At 36.6% G+C, this 25,471-nt stretch overlaps 1 protein-coding gene across 7 annotated transcripts in view; it reads right to left on the bottom strand.

The window, feature by feature from the left end:
• LOC117409576 (PH and SEC7 domain-containing protein 3) overlaps positions 1-25,471 on the bottom strand; it is a 102,075-nt gene that overhangs the window by 13,288 nt on the left and 63,316 nt on the right. For 6 of the 7 annotated variants that reach the window (XM_034015836.3, XM_034015838.3, XM_034015837.3 and 3 more), the window contains 3 exons: positions 12,284-12,327; positions 6,288-6,478; positions 5,024-5,094 (listed from right to left, as the gene is read on the bottom strand). In XM_034015836.3, coding sequence (XP_033871727.3) covers positions 5,024-5,094; positions 6,288-6,478; positions 12,284-12,327 — 306 coding nt within the window. Of the gene's footprint in view, positions 1-5,023; positions 5,095-6,287; positions 6,479-12,283; positions 12,328-19,489; positions 19,982-25,471 lie in introns of those variants that run through there. The other variant, XM_058990471.1, reaches the window with a different exon arrangement.

The raw sequence follows: 25,471 nt of genomic DNA, 5'->3' as shown, positions 1-25,471 counted from the left end.
TCAAACAAGCCTCTAGCACTCCCCTCCTCAAAAAACCTACCCTCGACCCCAGAGCTACCGTCCTGTCTCCCTCCTACCCTTCCTCTCCAAAACCCTCGAGCGGGCTGTACACCGCCAGCTCCCTGCTTGACCTTCTCCAATCTGGCTTCCGCTCTGCTCACTCCACTAAAACCGCCCTCCTGTCTGTCACCAACTCACTAAACCATGCCCGAGCTGCCTCGACCTCTCTGCTGCCTTTGACACTGTCAATCACTCTATTCTACTATCCTCTCTCGCTGACATGGGCATCTCTGGCACTGCTCCGGCCTGGTTCTTATCCTACCTCTCCAACCGCACTTACCAGGTAACCTGGCGTGGAGCAACCGCCACACTTCACCATCTCTCAACAGGAGTCCCCCAAGGGTCAGTCTTGGGTCCCCCCCTGTTCTCTCTCTACACCCACTCCCTGGGCCCCCTCATCGCATCCTATGGTTTCTCATATCATTTATATGCTGATGATGCTCAGATTTTCCTCTCCTTCCCCACTCCACCATCCCCTCCCGTATCTCTACCTGTCTGTCTGCTATCTCCTCCTGGATGCACTCGCATCACCTCAAACTCAACCTCTCTAAATCTGACCTCCTGTTCTTTCTCTCCTCCCCCTCCTCTGATTCCTCTATCTTCGTTCCTCTGGAATCTACCACACTCTCTCCCTCCTCCTCAGCTAAGAACCTCGGAGTCACCCTGGACCCCTGCCTCTCTTATTCCCAGCACATCTCCACTCTGGCACGCACTTGCCGATTCTTCCTGAGCAACATCCGAAGAATCCGACCCTTCCTCACCAACTATGCTACCCAGCTCCTGGTCCAGGCTCTGGTACTCTCCCGCCTAGACTACTGCAACTCCCTCCTGGCTGGCCTCCCTGCGTCCGCCACCCGTCCGCTCCAGCTCATCCAGAACTCCGCTGCTCCCCTGGTGTTCTCTCTGCCTCGTTTCTCCCACGCAACTCCACTGCTCCCCTCACTCCACTGGCTCCCGATCACCGCTCGCATCCAGTTCGACTCTTGTACTAGCCTACAGATGCCTTGACCAGACTGCACCCAGCTACCTCCAGACCCCTCATCTCTCCCTACACCCCCACTCGACCTCTCCGCTCCTCCTGCACTGGAAGACTGGCTCTATCTCCTCTATGCTCCCCTGCCTCCAGAGCCCGCTCATTCTCCACCCTCGCCCCGCAGTGGTGGAATGACCTTCCTACAGATGTCAGGACTGCCAAGTCCCTGACCACCTTCCGGCGCCTCCTCAAGACTCACCTCTTCAGACAGCACCTGTAGAACTCCTCTTTTTTTCCCTATGGACACTTTGCGGTCCGTTGTCGGACAGGGTCCGACATTGCAATTATTCCTCACAGGTCCTTTGTCAGACTGGGTCCGACATCATTATAGCAACGCAATAAACGGGTGTCTAGTCGTTTTTTCGCCGGAAAAAGCAGAGAAAACCATTCAATTGTCGAGTGGGAGTGACAGGAGCCGAGACAAGTCAAAAAAAAAAAAAAAAAAAAAAAGGCGTATCTCATGAATAGTCATACATGGTATCAGGTATCAGATAACGGGGGCGGTCTGAAGTAAACAAGTTGGCTGACTGAATCAGCGCACAGAAAACACGGACATTTGCAGAGCTTTTTTGAGATGTTATGGTAATAAAATAATGACTTGTATCGCATTATTGAGGAGTTTGGTGATAAAACGAGTGATCCGGAGATGATCGATCGGTATGTACGACTATTATTATTATTATTATTTATTTCTTACATAGGTGAACGCTATAGCAAACGAAAGGGTGGGGCGGGGCTGGAGATGCCTAGTGAGTGCTTTGTTGATATGGAGGGCCATTTAAACCCGTTTGACAGTGAAAAAAAAAATTTTTTAACAGCGCGTCTAAAATTAACTGCGCATGTGAAAATTAATTAGACCTGGCGTGCCTGACGCGCAATTAATAAATGGACCGCAAAGGGTTAAATGCGCTTTACTTGCTCTTATCTGCCCCCTATTTTACTGCATTTTATCCTGTACTTTAGAGTACTGTAATCTGTGAAATGTTATTTAATCTGTAGTATTTTGTATTTAATTATATCCTGATGTAACTATCACTGACACTGTTATCTGCTCCGTTACTGAATCGTATTTTGTCATACTTGTACCTGCTAGAAGTCATTGTATTTATCTTGCTCTTAATTGTATTATTACTTGTACTGTGATTCTTGAAATGTATTTTTGTTTATGACTGTAAGTCACCCTGGACAAGGGCGTCTGCTAATTAATAAATAAATAAATAAATAAATAAATACATACAAATAAAAATACAAATAAAAATACAAATAAAAATAATAATAATAATAATAATAATAATAACAATAATAATAATAATACCTACATACTGTAAGAAAATGAGGACTCGTGCTAGAAGCCGAAATAAGTACTGTGCTCCTGACAGGATCTAATGAATTTGCCAGTACATGAAGAAGCAGCCTTGAGGGGCTTGAACACTGATGTATTCTTGAGGCATAAACCTCTGTCTTATGTGAAAAAGGGAGAACCTTCAGAAACAAAATCTATAAGTATATATAAAATCGGTCTTGAAGCCCTATAAAACTGGAGGGACACAAGAAGGCTGGCCTCCAGGCGGCAATTCTAGCTGCAAGCATAGCACTATATAAAAGCAATACTTCCCAACTGTACTGAGAGAGTAAAGGAATCCCAGGTAATGAGCTACTGTAATTTCTAGGATTACAGAAGATAGCTTCTTTTCTTTTTTTTAATCTTATAAGGGCACTTCCTAGATGACCCTGAACACTTACTGGCAGCTGTCACCAAGGGTGGCTGAGAAGCTACAGCTCTTTGCTATTATTACACACCAGGCACTGCCAGTCAGCTTTTGTATTAGTTGAAATGGCAAGATTTCCCCACAGGGCCGTCTTGGTTTCCTCCAAATTGAGATGCACAGCGGACGGTGACACCCGAGTCCTGCTCATTCCTGAATGCAGACTGGTTAAAACCCCCACGCTTAACAGCAACTTTACAGTTTTAATCATCTTCACAGAAAACATATTTGCATCTGTTTTTAAGAACCCAAGTCAGCCTTGGCAGGGAGTATTTGTAGCCAAGATCACAAAGGTGCTGGCTTAACAAACTAAAATGTGGTGATTTGAAATGTATACAATGAGGGAAGTGTCAATGTTAAGTGTCAATATGAATAACAAATAGAGAATCCATGCCCCCCCACCCCACACAGACAATATAAATGGGTGAAAAAGAACACCAGATGTAGGAAAATATGTACAGAAATAGAAGAACATGACAAGAAAAAAAACAACACACAACAATGGTCAACTGAGCGGATTAGAGCAATGGCCTTGTCAGTCAGTAGATACCACTCTTACAACAGCTCAAATGAAAACATGTGCTACATGTAGTGCCAGTGGGGTAACAAGGGTCAGACTAGCAAACAGTCCTGGCAACAACAGATGTTTTCATAAAACAAACAAAAGAGAAAAGGGGGAATATATGGCTCTATTGGAGAAGTAATTACGATTCTTAGTTACAAGTGATTTCACAATGCTTAACTGATTATAAAAGTACCGGTAAATCAAAGTCACTCAATGCACAATATAATGTTTATAGCAAAATAGTGTCTGAGTTAATGCATCTGACACACCTTTACATCTTTACAGAGATTTTACAGATGGGGTGATAGTAAAGTAGCATTGCACAGGAATCCTTGTGGTGAAAATATGAACATTATACAACTAAGAACAAAATAAAATGAATCATGTTAATAAAATGAATCATGTTAATCAAAAGAAAATGAGTTAGTTTGCCTAATTCAATGTTTTAATGTTTAATAAGAATTGCATTTAGGATACTGCAATTCTGTTCTGGATTCATTTGAGACCGTCAGGTTTTGGAATAATTGTATTAATGCATGTATTACTTCACATGGCTCAACTATTCTGTATATGTAGTATTCTTTATTTGGCAGATAGATACATTTTATAAAACTTATTACTTTACTAGAACAGAAACTACAAAAATACCAAAATGCCTACAAGTATATCCTAACCATTATGATTTATTTTTCTGATACACATTACTTTGGTTATCTAAATTCTTTTCCCCTTTCTTATGCTTTAAAGAAGATCATTTCAAAGCCCTGTAATAAAGTAAACTTTAATTAAAATGCAATGGATTTAACCAACACAATCTCAGTGTGCTTTGCTGTCTGCTTTATACGTAATGTTTAACCTTATATATATATAGAGAGAGAGAGAGAGAGAGAGAGAGCTAAATGTTACATCCCTGCTTGCCAAGCCATTACTGTAATGGAGTACTGACATCCGATTTCCTATTACCTAGAAAGATCGATGTGATTTTTAAGTTAACCTGCAGAGCTAGTTGGATTAAATCAAATTAATTTCTTGTCACTCAGGCTCATTTAATTTAATAGGGTCATTATTTAAAGAACCACATGCAAATTAAACAGATGCCTCTCTCTTTTGGCACCAGTAACTGTGGCCTAATCATGATTTTTTAGTTCTATAAAACATTCCTGCTTTATTTCTCTTTATGATGTGTATTTTGTACACTGAAAGTCACTAAAGCATTTCTGTAAATTTGACACAACCAGTTTCTTATACCATACTTTAAAAAGCGACCACACATTCCTAATTACAGGTTACTCTACAATTATTTTCACATACATAAATTCAATGTAGAGTAAACAGTTATGAAACTATAATACTGCTAGTATTATCTACCTAAGAATTGGCTTTACCAGCTATTCTCTGTCAGATATTAAAGTAATGCACCTACAATTATTAATGCCCGATTTACATTATTTCTGCAAAATATTCAAAATTTGGACAATACATAATTTCTTTCAAAAGCTGTGTTTCAGGACATGATTCACAGACAATCATTTTACAGACACATACTGTGTACATTGATCAACAACAAGCTTTTCACTAGCACTTAGTAAACTGACTTACCTTTTGCAAATAAAGGATCATTCCCTTGAGAACAGCATAAAAGGTTTTCCACCCTCTTTTGCCTCGAGGAGCTGAAACATAAATTAAAGAATAATCCTGGTCTTCACTGTACAAAGGTTGTGGTGGAAACAAAATAATTAGGAGTTACAGTGGTAAAGAACAAATTACAGCTGTTGATCAGAAGCTAGAAAAGGTCAAACCAGTCATAAGGCTAATTGCATTTCTCTTGTAGTGGACAAAACCAGCAGAATATAAATGAGAACAAAATATATAAAGGTCTATTTTCTAGGCATCTCATTAAAATGTAATTTAAAATAAAATCTAAAACGTTACCGAGATTTTATATTTATTTATATATATATATATATATATATATATATATATATATATATATATATATATATATATATATATATATATATATATATATATAAATCTTTTTTTGCATGTACAAAATGTTTCAATTATTAAAAAATCATTTATTTCACGACTTTTTGGACTAAAGCCCTTTCTTAGCTATGAATTTTTTGAAAAATAATAGTTTACTGTACTGTGTATTTGTGTATAAAAAAAACAACGTAATTTTTGTACACTGCAGTTATACCTCCTATATATCAAACCTACATTAAAAATCACACTTGGATATAATTATCTTATTTGAGATTGACGGCATTAAAAGAAATATTAGAAAGTTGATAAAAGGATATTATCGTACTGGAGCATTAATCTGTATTTAATCAAATTTGTACTGAACACAGACAGACACAGTCTATTGTATTGTTGGTAGCATCACATACTTGCCAATATTTAGAAATTGTTTAGTGGGACATATTAAACTGGCATCTGACATGAACAAGAAATGGACCAGGTAAAATGAATGAAGACTATAAAACAAACAAAAAAAATCATAATGGAGCACCAGAAGTGAAACAATATAGCGTACATGAGAACTGGTCCTGAAAACCAGACAAGCACGTCTGTGCACAGACAGTTGAGATCGCCTCTTTTCTACAACTTAATGAAGGAGAAACAGCAGCGCACATGAAAGCTGTGGTGCACAGGGACACGGGACAACATTTGGTGGGAAATCAGGACTTTCTTGACTATGTTGGCATGTATTTCATACTGTGTTGTTCTTTTGCAAGCACGTGGAATGGATTGGTGAGCATTTAAAACTGTTGTAATTTGGTATTTTTGTTTTTCTAGATTTTAAAATGTCCATTGTACATCTATTAAATCACATGAACCTAACCTTGCAACTTACTTTTCTTTCCATCCATGTCTGCATGTATTTTACGGGCGAGAAAGCCAGATTTATAAACTGCAGCATTTGGGTCATGGGAAATATCAATGAAAGGGTTACTGCCACTGCCAATTCTACTGATGCCTTTGAAATGGGCATTATCAGATTTGTCTGCAAGCTCAGACAGCGACTTCTTCAGCTCATCATCATCTCTACAATGGAAAGAAGAAAAAGAATGTTAGTCAGAAGAAAAAAAAAAACGTAACATCAGGGTCTATCCAATTGACCTAAAGTTTGTTAGATCTAAATACCAAAGTCCTTTATATTATTACATTGGACCCCCTGGCACATGACATTTTTTACAGACAGAAAATGCACTACAGATGCTGACATGCATGGTTAGATGTTTGATTTTTGTAGCCCTGGTATACAACTTCAAATGACCTCTGGGGCAGTGTGGCAGGGTGCAAGCCAGCATGGGTAAATAGTGTGGGAGTGTTTTTATTTTGTTTGGCAAGGATGGGGCTGTGGAATGTGGCTGGGTCTTGATTGAATGATTGATCATCAATCAGGTCTCAGCCACATGGTATAAAAGCAGGAGAAATCCTTTGTTAGCGAGAGGTAGTAGGGAGGTAAAGGCTATGAGTAGCGGGGTGTGCTCACAGCTAAAGTACTCTCCTCCCTGCTGCCAAACTCAGCACAGGCATAGCAGATGGGAGACCCTTCTTTTTCCAACCACCGTTGCTGGTCATGCCAGTCTTCCATTTTTACTGCAGTCCTGTTCACCAGGCGGCGCTATCCCACTATTTACCCATGCAGGCTTCCACCACTTCATTTGATTGGATTGTTGCAGCTTCTAGAAGACCAGGAAAACAACTGATGGACCCAATACTTTGCAATATTCACTTTCATTATATTTGTTTTCATATTCCTCTTGGTCCTCTTCACCAATGTGCAGTAGCAAATAATCAGGAGCCAGTTACCTTGTTAGTAATAGTGAACTATACTAACGGATTACACGATAATGCTTAGCAGTTCTGCACTGTGCTGCTGAAAACCTTAACTGGAATGTACAGTATAGACTGGCCATTACCTTCTACAGCAGGGATGTCAAACAAAAGGTTGCACAAAGTTACTGATTTGCTTGGCTCCTGCTTACACTGTCTGTATAATTAGTGTTTGGTTAAAATTAACTCGACAACCCTGCTCTACAGGAAAAGCAGTTGCTAAAATAAAAAATATATAAAATATATCATTAGCGCTACAAGAAAATCAATAGCCCAAAACAGAATGGGAGATTGGGTGATAATGATACAATTCTAGACTCACAATAAGATCGCGTCAAGTAAATAATGGTGTTGAATTCCAATAACACATATTAGTTTGTTTTGCCCCTTGTCTCCCTCCCCCCAAACAAAAGTGAATCTGGCTTGCTCATGTTATCATGATCTACAAAATAAGATGCACAATTATATGAAAACAATCACTAGCTCACCTGCTGTACTAGTACTAATCAAAAACACATGTTTTTAATGAGGAATAAATTACCGACCGGCATCATTTTCTTTCCAGACACAAGCACGAGAAATGACTTAAACTGTAGAGAAAGAACTGCTGTGCTGACTGTGAACTACATGACTCGCATAGTAATCACATTGGAGGACTCAAGCATGCAGTCTATGTCAACACTTTTAAATTTGCACTACTGACTAGTTATGCTGTACTGCAATAGGATTTTGTGCTCACATTATACTGCTTCACTCTTTGGTTCTATTTCTTGGGATGTATGCAATATATAGTAGATTGGCCAGTCTGGTAGGAGGATCAGGATTTATGCTTGCAATATACAGTAAATTGGCCAGTCTGGTAGGAGTATCAGCCTACAAATTATATTCTTAAGTTTAGTTTTTTTTTCTGTGTTATATCTGAAAGTCACTGCTATAAGATATGAAGAGTGCTTTTAATGTCTGGTAACAGGTACCAGTACGATATTCTTAAACTTCCATCTTCATAGACATTTCTAGCAATGAACTGCATTCAATTCTTAATGCATTATCATCCTCATGGAAATATTAATTGAGTATAGATTTTTGTCATCCTCGTGGAAATGACTTGCTTGCCACCAGACAGATTCTTCTATAAGGGTTCTTCTATAGTTAAAATAATTTGGGTTACAAAATCAGTCATTCTTTTAAGTCCTTACTGTGTAGATCTATATACTGCAGCTTGTTAACAGAATTTACAAGAACAATTTTCCCCACATCATAAATGTTGTGTATGTTTGAATTCTACCAGCACTTTGGAATACAACTTGTGGTATACTCGTTATAAAGATTCATTTTCAGTGCTGAATACCACTAATGAGCAGCTTAGCATAATACCGTTTGAATGGATAGTCGTAAAAAATGGACAGCACAGTTTTACTATGGTACATTTTTCAATAATTTATTCAAAATGTTACTGGTGTTTTAAGCCTCAGACAGGACCTTTAGTACTAAATGTAAGCAATGATACATTTAGTTAGAACCTAAAATTATTTAGTACCTAAATTGAGGCAAGATCATAATTAAAATGTTGTACTCAAGTGTCCAGCTTAGCAAGAAATGGTGGAATTTGATCTCTTTTGGAATTAGGTGACCGGTATCAACTGCGTTGTATTGTTTTTTCCCCCAATCTATTTTTGTTTTTTTAAAACTTTATTAACATTAAAATGAAGTTGCTTCAAGTAATAAAGTATACACAGACTCGGAAGGACTATATTAAAATAAACATTATTACTTTTGTAATGCATCTCATCACGTAGCACATGGCGTGGTTGAATCTGGAAGGAAAAGGCCGATGAGTATAGATGGGTGAAATGGGGCCGTGGCAGGTCTTTGCCTGGCTGACAGACTGAAATATCCGCCATTCAATCATAGGTGCCTGTCAGTAGAGAACATGGGGCCTTACCAAAACATCTGAATACTGGTATTTATGTTTTACAGAATAACTACTAAATTACTAAATCATTTACATCTAGCACATTTGGTCCCCTTTAAAAAGTTATTACCCTTTTGCTATACCATTTTGTGTGGTATTTTGTGTAAAATTATTTTAAAATGCATCTGTATTTTATTAAAAAGCTCAACAGAACATTTTTAATGTCTATATTATATTAATAGCACATAAATGAAACTAATTTGTACCAAAATCATGCATTTAAGAAGACTTCATCAAACTGTATATTAGGTTTTATCAGTTTAACACAAGTGGGGGACTTGTGATGACTGGATGTGTTCCAAAGTTTTTACAGTACTATTTCTTACAATATGCCTATTTGCGGTCTGTGAATATCAGACTATGTAAATATAACAGGTTTTGAATGATGCCGTACTAAGAATATATTGTGTGTTGCGATATGCAACATAGAAATGTTGTTTTATGAACAGAATACCCCGTTTCAAGAATGCTTTCTAAAACTGATTTTAAAAATGGATCTTGACCCAACTCTTAAGGTTCATCTTTCTTGAGGAGGAAGAAAAAAACCACTTAGGATAGTCATTAAAAGGAAAGCAGCTGTTTCAAATGGCACAGTTCCATAAACTGTCATCCATAAACTGATATCGACTCCTTCCTCTGGGCCATGCAGAGGTCACAAGCACCCTAGTGCTACAGTATAGTCATTCCCCCTCAGACAAAAAGAGTGATAAAGTATGTGAACTATTCCAATTCAGAAAACGATTCAGTACCGTCAGCCAATCAGCTGGGGCCTAATGTCTTCTGCTTCTTATTCCAATAACTTATATGTTATGCTGCCCCCTTCTACAACGATCTTTCTCTCTTTCTTCAAGTCTGCTACAACACCATTCTGTCAGCCCATCTTTTTTTCAGACTCCAACAGCTGATCTCGACTGGAGCAGACCGTTAGGTCTCAAAACACTCCCAAGTCACGCGTAGATGACAACCATGTCATATTGACAATAGTAAGAAATCAGAGACTTTTAAAAGTTGTTTTTTTTTCTTTAAATCTTATCTCGTCCTGTCTTATTGTACCACAGACCACCGATACTACAGAGGGTGATCAGCTGAGCTGCTATAATCTTTTTAAAAGTATTTTTATAATTAGATGCGATAATGAAAGTCAGTACTGACCTTCATGTTGCCTCTTTGTATAAATGTCACAGTTGTTTCAAAAGACTGGTACACATCCAGTCTAATGAATTTTTTAATGTATTCTATAAGAATGATGTAATGACAACAGCCAAACCACCCAGAATCACTGGCTGTTATGACATCCAAGGGACTGGTGTAGGTGAGAATTCATTTTAGTTTTATTAAAACTGAAACTTTAAAAGGAAGGGAAATATCAAAAAAAGAGCAGCATATTTGAGACGAAGTAATCCACGATTTTGTAAACGTGCAAATACAATTCTTTCACCTTGCCAAGTTTAATATAATTATGAAGAATGCATATATATATATATATATATATATATATATATATATATATATATATATATATATATATATATATATAAATAAATGACAAGTTGTTATTGGTCAGGGGCAGTTTTTAAAAAAAAATAACTTCCTACAACAAATATCCATGCAATCTTTAAACACATTTTAATTGAAACCATTTCCAATATATAACCTTCATCAGCAAATCCAAATCTCCAGTCAGGAGTGTTGCATAAGTAAGTCACTATGAGCTGACTCAAGACTTGGTGGTAAAGGATGTCAACACCAAACTGCATTTTGAACCGATTATTGAATTGTAATGGAAATGTGACAGTTTTATCACATTTTATCACTGTTCTTGTACCCCATTTTAAACTTTGCCTCACCACTGCTTACCGATCAGTCTGACAAAAGATCAACAGATGTCTTGTGAGGCCTGATCAGTATATTAACACTTTAAATCACAACACCATCAGTATATTTTATTAACCACAGGGATTTTATCTATGAGGTTTATCTACAAGTTTACCTTGTATAAATCATACTTCAGTTTAGTTTTATCCCCAACACAATGTGATTCACTTCAGCTTTTCCAGCACATGCAGGAAAATCAATTGTGTTCTAATATCAAAATAAATCAGTAATGGCAGCCTATGTCTGGGCCGCCTGTTTCAGAAAGCACAAGACCACATTTACTTGTGACGGCACTGACAGCAGGCATCATTTTCCAGATTACCAAGTCCACAACTGGACAGCCTTCCACATTATAAATCATCATCTGTGGTTTTTTTGGTGATGCAGAATTATAACATTTCTCACCTGCAGTAATTATTCTACTATTAATCTAATAATAATAATAATAATAATAATAATAATAATAATAATCTTAAATTAGGAATTAGAAAGTATTTTCTGTACGGAATATTTAAAAACACAACATAAGGCTTCAATCAAATCATAAGAAAGTCACTCGGTACTTTTGCTGAACCTTTATCTACCTGGCATTAAAACGAACAAATTAAAAAGGGATACATTTTACCATCTACATTTTTGTAATTTTAATTTCTTAAAATAGTTCTCTATTGTTGTTCCTGCTTATACCATTATTTAGCAGCTGAATACCATAGTAGTCATTTTTCAACCAGAAACCCTGTCATTTCAGTAGCAGAATCAGTGGTTGAAATGTTTGCTGAATAGTTAGGAATCAACATAAGCAATGACCTTAGCAGAAATGACAGAGAACACACGGTAACACACGGTAAGAAATTACATTTTTAAAATGTAGATTGTAAAAATAAGTATCAATCTGGTTTTACTACAGTACATGCCACTCAACACAAACTGAATAAACATGTTATTGCAATCATAATACAATTAAAAAATAATAAAAACAATAAATAATAACATCAATAACATAGATATTCCAGTGATGCATTTGCATAACAAAATAAGTCATCACTTAAAGTACCATCATTTTCAAAGTTTTCGTTTCCATTTTCAATATCTTAGAATATACATTACAATTTTGTTAAAATAATGTTTCTTGTAAATGAACAGCAAAATATATCTATACTTACATAGCCCATTCCAGCTTTTCATTTTTGATTGAATTGTACAGGGCCTAAAAAATAAGAGAAATAACTTATTAATAATAATAATAATAATAATAATAATAATAATAATACATACAATACTGCTACATTGGTTCTAAATATACACTATGTTATTAATGTAAACTTATATACTCCTTTCACTTAAGATATCTGATTTAGCCACACCCTCCATAGTCAGGCCCTTTGCCTCCAGTCATTTTCACCAATATGGTCTAGTGAAGGTGCAAATTAAGAGTTTGTAAGCTGGTATCCAGACATGTCTAATGTGCACAATACTAATGGGACAAATGTACACAGGTGTAACTATAATTCAAATTTGAGTTAGATCCAATAATTTTGCACTTTCAGGCCTGGGTTTAAAGCGCATCCATGAAGACACGTGTTTCCAGTATTCTTTAAGTTATTTAAACGCCCATGGAACATATGCACGGTTAAAAAAAGATTTTCCACATTATATGGATCTATTAAAACACCTGCATAAGTTTAATGCAGAACTTTTAAATACAACTATACCACATTATTAATGTAGGTTGTAGAACGTATACACCTCCACCCTGGTGACCAGCAACCCCCTGCCAGGCCTCCCCTGCCCCTCCCCGGTTTGTTTTTACAGATTAAAGATTATTCACCAGGACTCAGGACAAAGGAGGTTACATAATGGTTTAATAAGTATGACAGCAATGTGAGCCTTTCAGTAGCATCCCAGTCCCCAAGACATTAAACCATCCTGGCTTTAGTAATAGCATTTGGAGCCTCATTACGCCAGCTGGACAAAGCTTTCCTGTGTGGGGAGGGACACTGTTGCAACAGATTTGATTCTAAGACACATATCTGCAGGGTTATCTACTGAACACTAGAGCACATACTGTACACGGAGAGCGTGCATAATACAAACTAAATGTGTATCGACATTGATTTATTTAAATAAATAAATAAAACAAACATATATCTATTTATCGATATTAGGGCTGTCAATTAATCACAGTTAAGTTTCTGGTATAGTACAAATTTAACTTGTTAAATTTACAGACAACACAAAAATAGGAGGAGTGGCAAACACCGTTGCAGCAGCAAAGGTCATTCAGAAATGACCAGACACCACATGGCAAATGCATTTAATATAGAAAAGTGTAAGGTACTGCATGCAGGCAATAAAAATGTCCACTATAAATACCGTATGGGAGACGATGAAATTGAAGGAGGAATCTATGAAAATGATCTAGGAGTTTATGTTGACTCAGAAATGTCTTAATCTAGACAATGTGGGGAAGCTATAAAAAGAGGCCAACAAAATGCTCGGATATATAGTAAAAGTGTCAAGGGAAGTAATGTTAAAGCTTTACAATGCATTAATAAGACCTCATTTAGAATATTGTGTTTAGTTCTGGTCACCTCACTACAAAAAGGATATCGCTAGATTAATCAGACCAATTAATCAACCAAAGAGTTGATCACAGATTCATCTTTTTTTTTCTAATTTAAACCGTGCAGTTCTATTTTTGTATATAAAATAAAATCAACCAATAGAAGAGCTGCATTTTCTCCACAGCAGTCCAGTCATAAGTAAGTGGAGGCAGGACATAAACAGTTGAAGGTCTTTAGTAGGTTTAACCAATGGGAGAGTCAATATCTGCCCCATGTTATACAGGTGTCCAATCATGAGAGCGCAGAGGCGGGACATACATATGTTACGGTTGGGTGTAAGCATAGCTAAATTTCGTGCAATACTGCTTATTATAGCAACAGTTACTGAGAATTATATTGAGAACTTCAAAGTAATATTTCAAATGGCTTTTTCCAAAAAAAAAAAAAAAGTCATGACAACGGAGACATTATAGTCAATTTGGTTACGAATCCATTTTCAAGAACTTTCTCAGAAATAATGGAGATATACACCAGAAATACCTGAACTGATGAAAACACAAATTCTTCAAATAGAGGTAATTATGTGGAATTACTTTCTCTGACTTCTGACTACAACAGCATGTTAAGCAATCACTTGTCAATAGCCACTGTATTCTCGGGTACCTGTAACAAGATTCTGAACGGCTTAAATCTCTTCGGTGCCTCAAGTTCTGCTAGATTCAGAAGTACAAGGAAGTCAAGTACATAGCTATGTAAACAACCAATGTTCTGTGAATGGGAAAGGGAGGCAGACATGCATATTCGTGGTACTCTATTAAACTGCAGCAAAATGACCGTAAAATACTTGCTTGTTTAAAAAACTGTTCTGCAATATAACAGCCTTGATTAAGGTACACTCCAGTTCTGTAGGTGGCAGCAATAAGCCTCATATTTGGCTTACTCAGCAATATTAAGAAGGATATTTATTTTTAAGCCATATCCACACCAGCAGCGAGTCACGTCGCTTTGAGAATTTCAAAACCGCTAAAATAGAACCTGTTTCTATTTATTTATTTCGTCGTGCAACTGGAACGAAACTGACCAATCAGAAGCAAGGTTAACAGCCTTGACACACATAACACACACCCTCAAAACATTTCACGCCTCAAAACAATTTAATCATGGACAACGAAAAGTGCAGCAGTATCCATTATTATATGATTGTAAATTGAGCGACTACAGAGACATCCAGAAGAAAGACAATGTCTGGGTGGCTTGCAGGTGGTGCATTTAGAAGCACGGAGACATTTTTCTTTCCGATTTATGGTTTATTAATAAGCAAAAATAAACAGGACCATACATGCAGTACACATATCCGGCATTTAAATGAAAAATGTCCACTTTTGCTGGCTTTTAAAAATGACACAAAAAAGGTCCTGCATTCACACAACTTGAACATGTGACCTCATTTTAAAAAAGTTTTTATGATAAGTAACGTTTTGATCACTAAATTGTTTTCTGGCACAAATCTGTGACAAGAAGGTCTATAAATATGCATAAGGTGAAGTTTTGTGGAGATTCACCAAACAAACAAAAATATTAGAGGTCCTACTATTCTATACGTTGTAAAACAAAGCCAGCAACACGTTTGTATTCTATGTGACACATCCCAACATCACCAAGCTCATACATAGTTTTGAAAGAGACATATTTATAAAGCATTTCCTGTCAAGTTCACCGGACTGTTTTAAAAGGAAAAACGAAATAAAAGTAAATAATAATACATAGTAAGTGGTGATCTGCGCGTAATAACACAGAGGATAATAATAATAATAATAATAATAATAATAATAATAATAATAATAATGGTGCACTTTAAAATAATTAAAGTTAATAAACAAAAGGCTCAAAGAAGGAATTTGTAAAGAAACACAATTGAGATTGCAGTTGAATATATAAATATATCAACTATACTACTATTGTCCAGATGTTTTCTGGAGATGTACCAGGTTTCAAATCAGACTATTACTACTACTGGTACCACAAAAAAAAATACTACAAATACAACTGTACAATTACTACTACTAATAATGATAACAATAAAGCTGATGGATGTATAGGGAGGTTCAATCTGATCATAGATTTTACAAGTCCAGCCTTTATTTTACAACGGAGGTCAGGGTGGTAACCTTTTATCAAAACAAGCCCTGTTTTGTAATGAGACAGCCCATCTCTAGTATGTCCAATAGGAATGCATGGGCGGGGTCATGTATTTATTTCCAGTCTTTTGGATCGTTTCCCAGTCGTGTGTGGTGTTGACTGACATTCGGCGACTTCGCTCACGTCGCTCTGTCCAGTGTGGATGCAGCTTCAGACGTTTCTGGTGCCAGACCAGTGTCTGTGACAATATGGCAAAGCAGTTGTCAAATCGGAAGTTTTTTTGCCAAGCAGTCAGCATCTGACTGTACAAGTACAGTAGTCTCCACGGAACACTTGAGAACACTTCGCCTAAGGAAACACACTTTGGGTGAAACAGATTTCTCATTATAAATGCTCCGGCTAAAAGAAACAGGAACTTCGCTTAAAAGAACACCTTCTTGACACCTATAGTGATTCGTTCACAACGGATACAGCACTGTTTTGTAACCTAATAACTCATTATCAAACTTAAATTAAAATGGTTTATTCAGTCTTTTCAAAAGTGACTTGTCATCGCGGCAGTGTCTTGAGGCACACTGACTGGTATATTAAATCTTTCCAGAACTGCCTTCATATCATTGACTCATTTTGTATTTTGATTTCTACGAGTGCACCTCATTGCTACAAAATAGCATGTAAACAAAACGGCGAAATGCGCTGCTGTTTCTCTTGCTACAAAAAGTTGGAAATTGTTCGAGTTCTTGAAAAAAAACTTGAAATCGGACACAAGTCGCCGAGCTATTTGGTGCTTCCCGTTCTGGTGAATTGCTTCACCATTCTGTTAAATAATGAACATGTCTTGTACAGTGCTGCTACATTTTGTAACGTGTGTAGGGGGGCTGTGTTCATTTAGTTTGACAGTTTATTAACGTTAGTTTGTCTGTTACTTTATTATTATAGTTTATTAACATATACTTGTCAATTGCTTTTCTTTTACTTATTCAGTTCATTTCATATTTTGATGCACGTGCGTCATGACAAGTAATACATATTTATTGATTCATAGTGTGTCTGGTGGTCAGTTCTGAGAGAACACTTTGCTTGCTTCCCGAGGGGGTTTCACTTAGGTTGAGACTGTACTATACTACAGTGACCAAAGTAGTTGCAAGCAGTAGTAATGCAGAAAAATGCAAACAAAAAATACGTTCTTATAATTTTGAAAGGGCGATGAATTATCCGTGGCTTGTTTATCGAGACGACAAGATGTACTATAGTGTGAAAGTTGCTGGGCAAAAAATGCATACACACAGTACAGATTTTCAAGAATCTTTGCTTAAAAGACACAGCCACGGAAATGCTGTTGCTGTTATTGGAATGCAGAATAAGAACACCCGTCGATGAAGACAACAAACACTGCTTAGAATCCCGTCTCGTTGTCATGGGAACGGTCTACTGTTAGTATATACCAGCATTAAGAAAAGTGTGTCTGTACTCATATGTATATCTATACACAGACCCAGATTGTTTAAACTATGATATAGCACAGAGTTTAAACATTCATAAAAAATTACCAAAATGCACACCCCTGGAGTTTATTAGACTTTGTGTTAACAACTGATCGTTTAGTATCTGATGGATGGGATGCAAAATTTTGGGAATGTGCGTTTCAGGAATGCACGAACAGAAAAGCTAGCGTGACCTCTCTCTCTCTCTCTCTCTGTGTGTGTGTGTGTGTGTGTGTGTATATATATGACAGTTGGTTTGGTTTGACAAAAAAATGTGTTTACTTGAATGATTTCTTACATGATGATACTGATTGTCCCATTACAATTCTCTAACTCATGAGCACATAGTTTCTACTTAGTATTTGGGAAGGACACCATACAGTTGTAAAAAATAAAAAAAGAATAAGCATCTGCCACTTGGGGCAGGAAAATGGTTTTCAAAAACTGTATGCCTTTAAAAAATATAAAACAAGATCTGTGGATACGTATGTGCACATGTTCCCTTTATTTTTTACTGGAATAAAAAAAATTGTGGATCTCTGCTAAATAAATAACACACCTAATGTAATCTTAGAACTAGTATCAAAATGATTTCAACCTGCCAGGTGTACCAGGTTATAATATGGGGGAGCTGAGTAATTAATTGACAAAAAATGTATAGAGGAACTTAATACGTTTAATTTCACTAGCTGAATATATACAAAGCTTTGACTTGAGAGCTGTTTACTGAAGTTAGTAATACAGTAAGCAAGGTTTCTAATCAAGAGCTAATTACAGTTTTTAAAAACAAAGGAACTCATTATTTATTTACATACGCTATAGGAATGATTTTTTTTTTCTTGTCTCTAATTCATGAATTATGTTTGTATTACCATGCTGCCACATCTGCTAAACTACCCAATATGTAACACGATCAGCATTTAACTTAGTAATGCGTTACAGTATACACCAGGGGATTCATAACAATGGAAACATTACATTACCCTCCTTCACAAACATCTTTAAAGCCTCTTTACACACTCATATTTGACCTGTTCTCACGTCAGCATATGCTTTCTTCATTGTAGAGTATAACTGGTACATATATATATATATATATATATATATATATATATATATATATATATATATATATATATACATATATATATATATATATATATATATATATATATATAAAAGGAACATTAACACTGCCTAGAAATATAAGGTTTCAATGCAGAATGAATCACACAGAAAAAAAATAAATAAAAACAAAACTGCAAATGACTGCTGCAAAGGACTAGCTCAGTTTTCAATAAAACCTTGCAGATCCACTGCAGCACACAAAACCAGGCTATTTTTTAGATTATAAATTAATCACTGGTGCTGCCGTTGTTTATACCAGTATTATTACGTTCTAAAAAAAGTGCATTTTAACAAATCTTGTGATTTTTGACATTTGCGTAATCTCACTAGCTCTAGACAGTGCATAATCTTCTGTTCAAATTGACTTGAATACTTTGTGGTATACAACACATTAAATTATCTTTTATTTCAGACATTTGTACAAATTAAATTATTATTGTGTTACTGATATTAATCATAACCACTTTAAAAAAGAGAAACAAAACTGACAACCACAGGCTGCGAGGCAGTACTATTGATGTTTCAAATATAAAGCATTATACACGCTGCCAACCATTATTGCCTACCTCAGGAAAACAAAGAAGAAAAGTATAAAAGCAATACATCAAATCTAAAAACCCAATTAATCTTCTCTGGTTTGCAAAGTGAAATTAACAGAAACGCAGTGTTTCTCTACTGTAAAGAATACACAAAGCATATTGCAGAAAAACTATCATCATACACAAGCATGTTACAAATAGGTATTCAGATTGTACCCTAAGCCAACAAGTGGTTATTTTGCAGTCATAAATATGCATGCTATAAAATCACCTTACAGGAAAATAACCTTCTAGCTTGATAGATTTTCAAAATAGGTTTTCACATAATATTTAAATAATTACAAATATCAGTCTGCCTACATAACTGACCTCATTCATTTTGATGGTATTCCATTTTTAAATTGTGCAGTGTTTTACAAAAACAAGCACAACAGTTAGTGTTTCTTGTAAGTATGTTAGAAAGCAGCCACATTCACAGTAGGTACTTTTTTTTTTTTTTTTTTTTTTTTTTTTACCTTGCTCTGTTTGTGGTGTCCGGCAGAAAACTCTGAAGAACTGGACACTTTCAAAGACTTGGAACGAAGAGACTGTCGACGGACAGCCTCATCCCTGGCATACTTGACTGAGCCTGGGGGTCGCACCCGCATCTTGCTGCTACCCTGGACGCTGTTCACACCAATCATTTCCACAAAACAATTCCAAAGGCTATTGTACAGTCAACTCAATGGAATGCAAAAATATGTATATATATATATATATATACGTGAGGCTTGTGAGTTTTATGTGCTGCGTCAAACAGCACTCCCTTGTGTGCACTGGACGAGAGGGAAGTCCTCAGCTTCAATGCACTGTCGCTGTCTCAGCTAGCATCTTCCACTAGTGTTTTGATTCAGTCTGATAGTTCCAAGGGAAGGCACACGTCAGTGACTGGGAGTTAAAGAAAAAAATAAATCACCCCCTCATATGCACTGAGCCAATGGCAAAGGGCCAGGCAAGCAATTCATTTATATTCTAAATAGCAACACTTTTGCTCGTGATGCCGAGCTGCAAGCCCATTAATGTCCGCAGCAAGATGACACAAATAAAAGCTTCGAGTAGCCTGTCACCCACCGTAAAGCAGCCAGGCTGAAGCTGAATTATCAAACAGCAGGTGCTGATGGCCTCAGGAGTTACAGGGTCTTCTAGTGTGTAGCTCAGCTTAAAACAATCTGTTCAGTTACAATGTCATGCGACTAAAATTATCATGACATGAGAACAAATTCCACACTAGCTTCTGTAACTATGTTAACCAATACTGCACTGTCATTTATGTAAAATGATGCATTTTTCGTTACCTTCCTTATTTTTCTTTAAGTAAGCAAGCTATGTGAAAAGCTATGTGTTATTTGTCAAGTTATCACTAAACCGGTACCTTAGGAGCCAAGCATCCCGTATAGTGACCAAACTACTTATTGAAGAAATGTAATATTGATAGGAACTAGGATGATGCTGGTACACTGAGAATACTATTTCAGAGTCAAACCATTCCAATGATCCAACAATTACAGTATCTATCGAAAGCTGCATTCTAGGGTCGTCTTACTGCAGCCACATTTAATTGAATGTCAAACATCCTTATTGGTTGTTGTACAGAAATCTTAAAAGCCAGCTAGAAGGTTAAGAACGCTGAATTAAAAAATACAGACATGCCCTTTCCAATGAACTTTAATCCTTGGTATATTGGAGGTCTCCACTGTGAGAAACAAACAATTTCCTTTTCACATACACCCGGTTGACATAGGAACTGTTTGGGATACACAAATATTTTTTTGGTGACAAGAAATGTCTGTCTTTAAATGAGGTCTGTACATTAAACAGATAGGTATAAATAAATCATGCTTGATTGATATCTGCACTGAAAATGCAGTGTGGGAAGAAAACTATAGGTTATTATCATAACCCTGGTTCCCTGAAATAGAAGCGTAGCCATTACTGTATCGGTAAACACGCAATTTGTAATAGTTAAAGTTCGTACTTGAAAGGGAATCAATAACATCCACCTCGGGACCTCTCAAGCGGCCCCTGCTAAATTAAACATCTATCCCAGGCACTTCTCGTGATCTATTTTGCCATGTTATGGAAATGTGTTAAAATGATAAACAGCAGCAGCTCAGCATTTACAGAAAGGTGAGAGAAGTAGAGCATGTCATCAACACACTTGAGATTATTTTATTAATTTGCATATAATACCAAGATGTTAAGTACCTAGGATTTAATGAGTCTTTAGGTTAAAAAGTCAACTCGCCGAAGCACAAAAAAAAAAAAAAAAGAGCTGACAACAACTTTTAAAAGAACTACAGTTTACAATGACGGGTTGAGGGGTTAAGTCATACTTCTGTCCACCAAATGGTATTCTGTGTAAAAATGTAGAATCTCTGTTGGATTGTTCTTGTTTAAGCCCTATACTATACTTATATTGTCCTTTGTTTAATCATTAAAAGAAGCTAGTAACATTCTTTGACTAGAAGTCTTTAATACTGTCCTCTTAGGGTATAATGTGGTTTATGAGGATTCTTGTACATTAGGAGTTTGGTGTTGACTTTGGTGTTGTAGGCACAGAACAGGTTAATACGATTCAGCATATAGGTCTGGAGGCAGCTTGCCTAGTCTCTATGACAACTACATAGATAAGGAGTGTAGACTTTTATTCTTTGAGCTTTAAAATTATTTTTAAATTCTATTGAGTCTGCAAAATTGTTATAGAAGAGCTAAAAGGGAGTGAGCCTAGCTTGGTAACCATAGCTACACTGATAAGTGAGGCCCACAGGCTCGACAGAGTTTGACTCCCTAGAATTGCCAGGTGTTGCAGCTAATTCAATATAGTTATTGTGACCAATGGGAGATATTGTAAATTTGGAAATCTTCAAGGGCAACCAAGAGGCTGTCTTTGTTTTAAAGGGAGTTTTGTAAAGTTAGTCAGAGAAAGGAAACAGCAGAGGTAACATCTTGAACGGCAACACTGCTTTCAACATCAAGCAACCAAAGTCAGGAAAAAAGGAGCTTGCATGTAATATCTTTAAACAACAGCTCCAAACATGAATGAATAAGTCAGAAAAAAGGAGATATTTTAATAACTGGACTGCAAGCTCTGAATAACATCTAAACTTAATAAACTTGAAGAAGACTCAAAAGATTGTTTAAAGGACATTAACATACAAATAACTGCCTGGGATCATCATTAAAAGAAGAGGACAACTAATGATTTAAAGACTCAATTAAATGGACTGAACTGACCTACAGGGAATGGTCAATTTTAATGGAAGAATTTATATTTTGTTATAAACAAAGGCTGAAAGGGGACATTGTTCTACAAGACGTCACGTACGCTCAACACTGCATCAACTCTGCGGAACAAACCGAGTATTCCCAATTAAACTAAAGAATAGAAAGGGTTACAGAAACTATACTTGGGGAATTAAATACATGTATATTTGAAGAAAAGTTGATAGTGGTGTAATGTAAAAAGGGTGTGTGTTATATTTTGTTTTCTTACAAAAAGAAAGGCTAGTTTTTATCTTCCATAAAAGTGAATTAAGCCAACAGCTACAATAATTGCAAGGTGATCCACAAACTTGAATAAGTGGTGTAGAATCTTATTTTCCTTAAAAGAACCGATGAATGGGTCTTAAAATGTTTTTGTGCCGTGATTCTAATTAAAAGGATACAGTGGCTCTCAAAAGTATTCACCCCCCTTGGACTTTTCCACATTTTATTGTGTTACAACATGGAATCAAAATGGATTGAATTAGGAGTTTTTGCCACTGATCAACACAAAAAAAGTGAAAAATAAAATCTACCAATTGTTCTAAATTATTTACAAATACAAAACAGAAAATAATTGATTGCGTAAGTATTCACCCCCTTGAGTCAATATTTGGTAGAGGCACCTTTGGCAGCAATTACAGCCATGAGGCTATTTGGATAAGTCTCTACCAGCTTTGCACATCTGGACACTGCAATTTTTGCCCATTCTTCTTTGCAAAATTGCTCAAGCTCCGACAAGTTGGATGGGGACCTTTGGTGAACAGCAATTTTCAACTCTTTCCACATATTCTCAATTGGATTGAGGTCCGGGCTTTGACTGGGCCACTCCAGGACATTGACCTTTTTGTTTTTAAGCCACTCCAGTGTGGCTTTGGCTGTATGTTTGGGGTCATTGTCCTGCTGGAAGATGAATCTTCTCCCAAGTCCCAGGTCTCTTGCAGACTTCAGCAGATTTTCCTCCAGGATTTCTCTTTACTTTGCTGCATCCATTTTTGCACTCTATCTTCACAAGCTTTCCAGGCCCTGACGCAGAGAAGCATCCCCATAGCATAATGCTGCCACCACCATGCTTCACGGTAGGGATGGTGTTCTCAGGATGATGTGCGGTGTTAGGCTTGCGCCAAACATAGCGCTTAGCGTTGAGGCCAAAAAGCTCTATTTTGGTCTCATCAGACCATAGACTCTTCTTTCACTGGGTCTCAGAGTCTCCCACATGCCTTCAGGCAAACTCTAGCCGAGATATGATGCAAGTTTTTTTCAACAATGGCTTTCTTTTTGCCACTCTCCCATAAAAGGCCAGTTTTGTGAAGCACCCAGGCTATTGTTGCCGTATGCAGTGTCTCCCAGCTCAGCTGTGGAAGACTCTAACTCCTTTAGAGTTGCCATAGGCCTCTTGGTGGCCTCCCTGACTAGTGCCCTTCTCGCCCGGATACTCAGTTTTTGAGGACGGCCTGTTCTAGACAGATTCACAGTTGTGCCATATTCTCTCCATTTCTTAATAATGGACTTTACTGTGCTTCGAGGGATATTCAATGCCTTGGAAATGTTCTTGTATCCTACCCCTGATTGGTGCTTTTGAAGAACCTTATTCTGGATTTGCTTTGAATGTTCCTTCATCTTCATGATGTAGTTTTTGTTAGGAAATGTACTAACCAACTGTGGGACCTCCCAGAGACAGGTGTATTTAACCTGAAATCATGTGAAAAACCTTAATTGCACACAGGTGGACTCCATTCAACGAATTGTGACTTCTAAAGACAATTGGTTGCACCAGAGCTTATTTAGGTGTGTCTTAGCAAAGATTTTATTTTTCACTTTGACATTGTGTTGATCAGTGGCAAAAACTCCTAATTAAATCCATTTTGATTCCATGTTGTAACAATAAAATGTGGAAAAGTCCAAGGGGGGTGAATACTTTTGAGAGCCACTGTATATGTTTGACAACGGATCGATAAAGAATTAAGAACAATTTTGTAATATCCTAATAATTAGAATTCACTGAATTTATATTTATTTATTTACTGACTCATATTTACAATTATCCTGCTTGCATATTCATATTATTACATTTATTGGCTTAAAATAATTAGTTCTTACAGAATAGACAAATTACAGATAGCCTAATTAATGTATTGCTTTCACTTGTTATTGACATTTACACTGAGATTTTGCCTAACCGTTATTCCTTACTGAGATTGATGTGCATTTTATTTACAAACTTCTGATAAAATGTATAAAAGATACAACAGTGTTGTGTGTGTTTTATTGTGCAATTGTTTCCTCGCAATCTTGAGCTTGAGAGTTTGAGAGAAAATTGTAACTAAGAGTGCTAAATGAATTGAAACCATTACACATGGGTATTTATAACCAATCTCCCCTACAGTGTGACATCATATACAATGGCTAATGGTCTTCAAAACTGGGAATAAGGCATTTAGGAGGTTTAGAAATATCAGCTCTAATTTACCTAATTTCTAGGCACACCATGGTAAATTACAACAGTACAACCCTGGAAACACTTCACTCTAAAATGTACTACTTGTTGCCTTTAGTTTGTTTAGTATTTTTGTAAACTTTCTCAAGTGCAATATTTACATGCTGAACTCACGTATACAGACACTTTTCTATTCCATGTATTTAGGTACACAACAAGTTGCTTCACGTTACAGTAGAAGCTGCCAAAATGCATATTGTTATTCACTTTTTTTTTTAAAATGTATTTACTGCATTTATTTTATACACAACAGAAATCCAGTTGACATTTATACAAGCTACAATACGTTTGTTGGGCAATGGAATCTGCTATCTAATGGGCCACTTGGGGATGATCCCAGGCTGGCTGCATATAAAGTATGCAATATTACAGTTACAGGTATGTTTAAATCTTTACAGCGATCAACACAGCCAGATTGTTAGGATTTAATTTAGACTGAGACAGCAGGACTGAAGGCAGCCCTGCTGTCTGGCTGAGCGACTGCTGTGCCTTCCATATGTACACTATATAACACTACCAGGCCTCACTTGCACAACAACCTTTTCAACATATGTCCAAAGATACTCAGTACGGATAAGGTGGTTTACAGCAATATTAAGTTAATTAAATCTAGTAGTTATAAACCTAACTGACACCTGATCTTTTTCTTTTTTTTAAATGTTAAAACTATTGAAGGAATATTTTCTAATGTTAAAATAGG

The sequence above is a fragment of the Acipenser ruthenus genome, chromosome 2, assembly GCF_902713425.1.
Source record: "Acipenser ruthenus chromosome 2, fAciRut3.2 maternal haplotype, whole genome shotgun sequence".
Classification (NCBI taxonomy): domain Eukaryota; kingdom Metazoa; phylum Chordata; class Actinopteri; order Acipenseriformes; family Acipenseridae; genus Acipenser; species Acipenser ruthenus.
The sequence above is the reverse complement of the archived record's forward strand: the minus strand, read 5'-3'. Positions and strand labels throughout refer to the sequence as shown.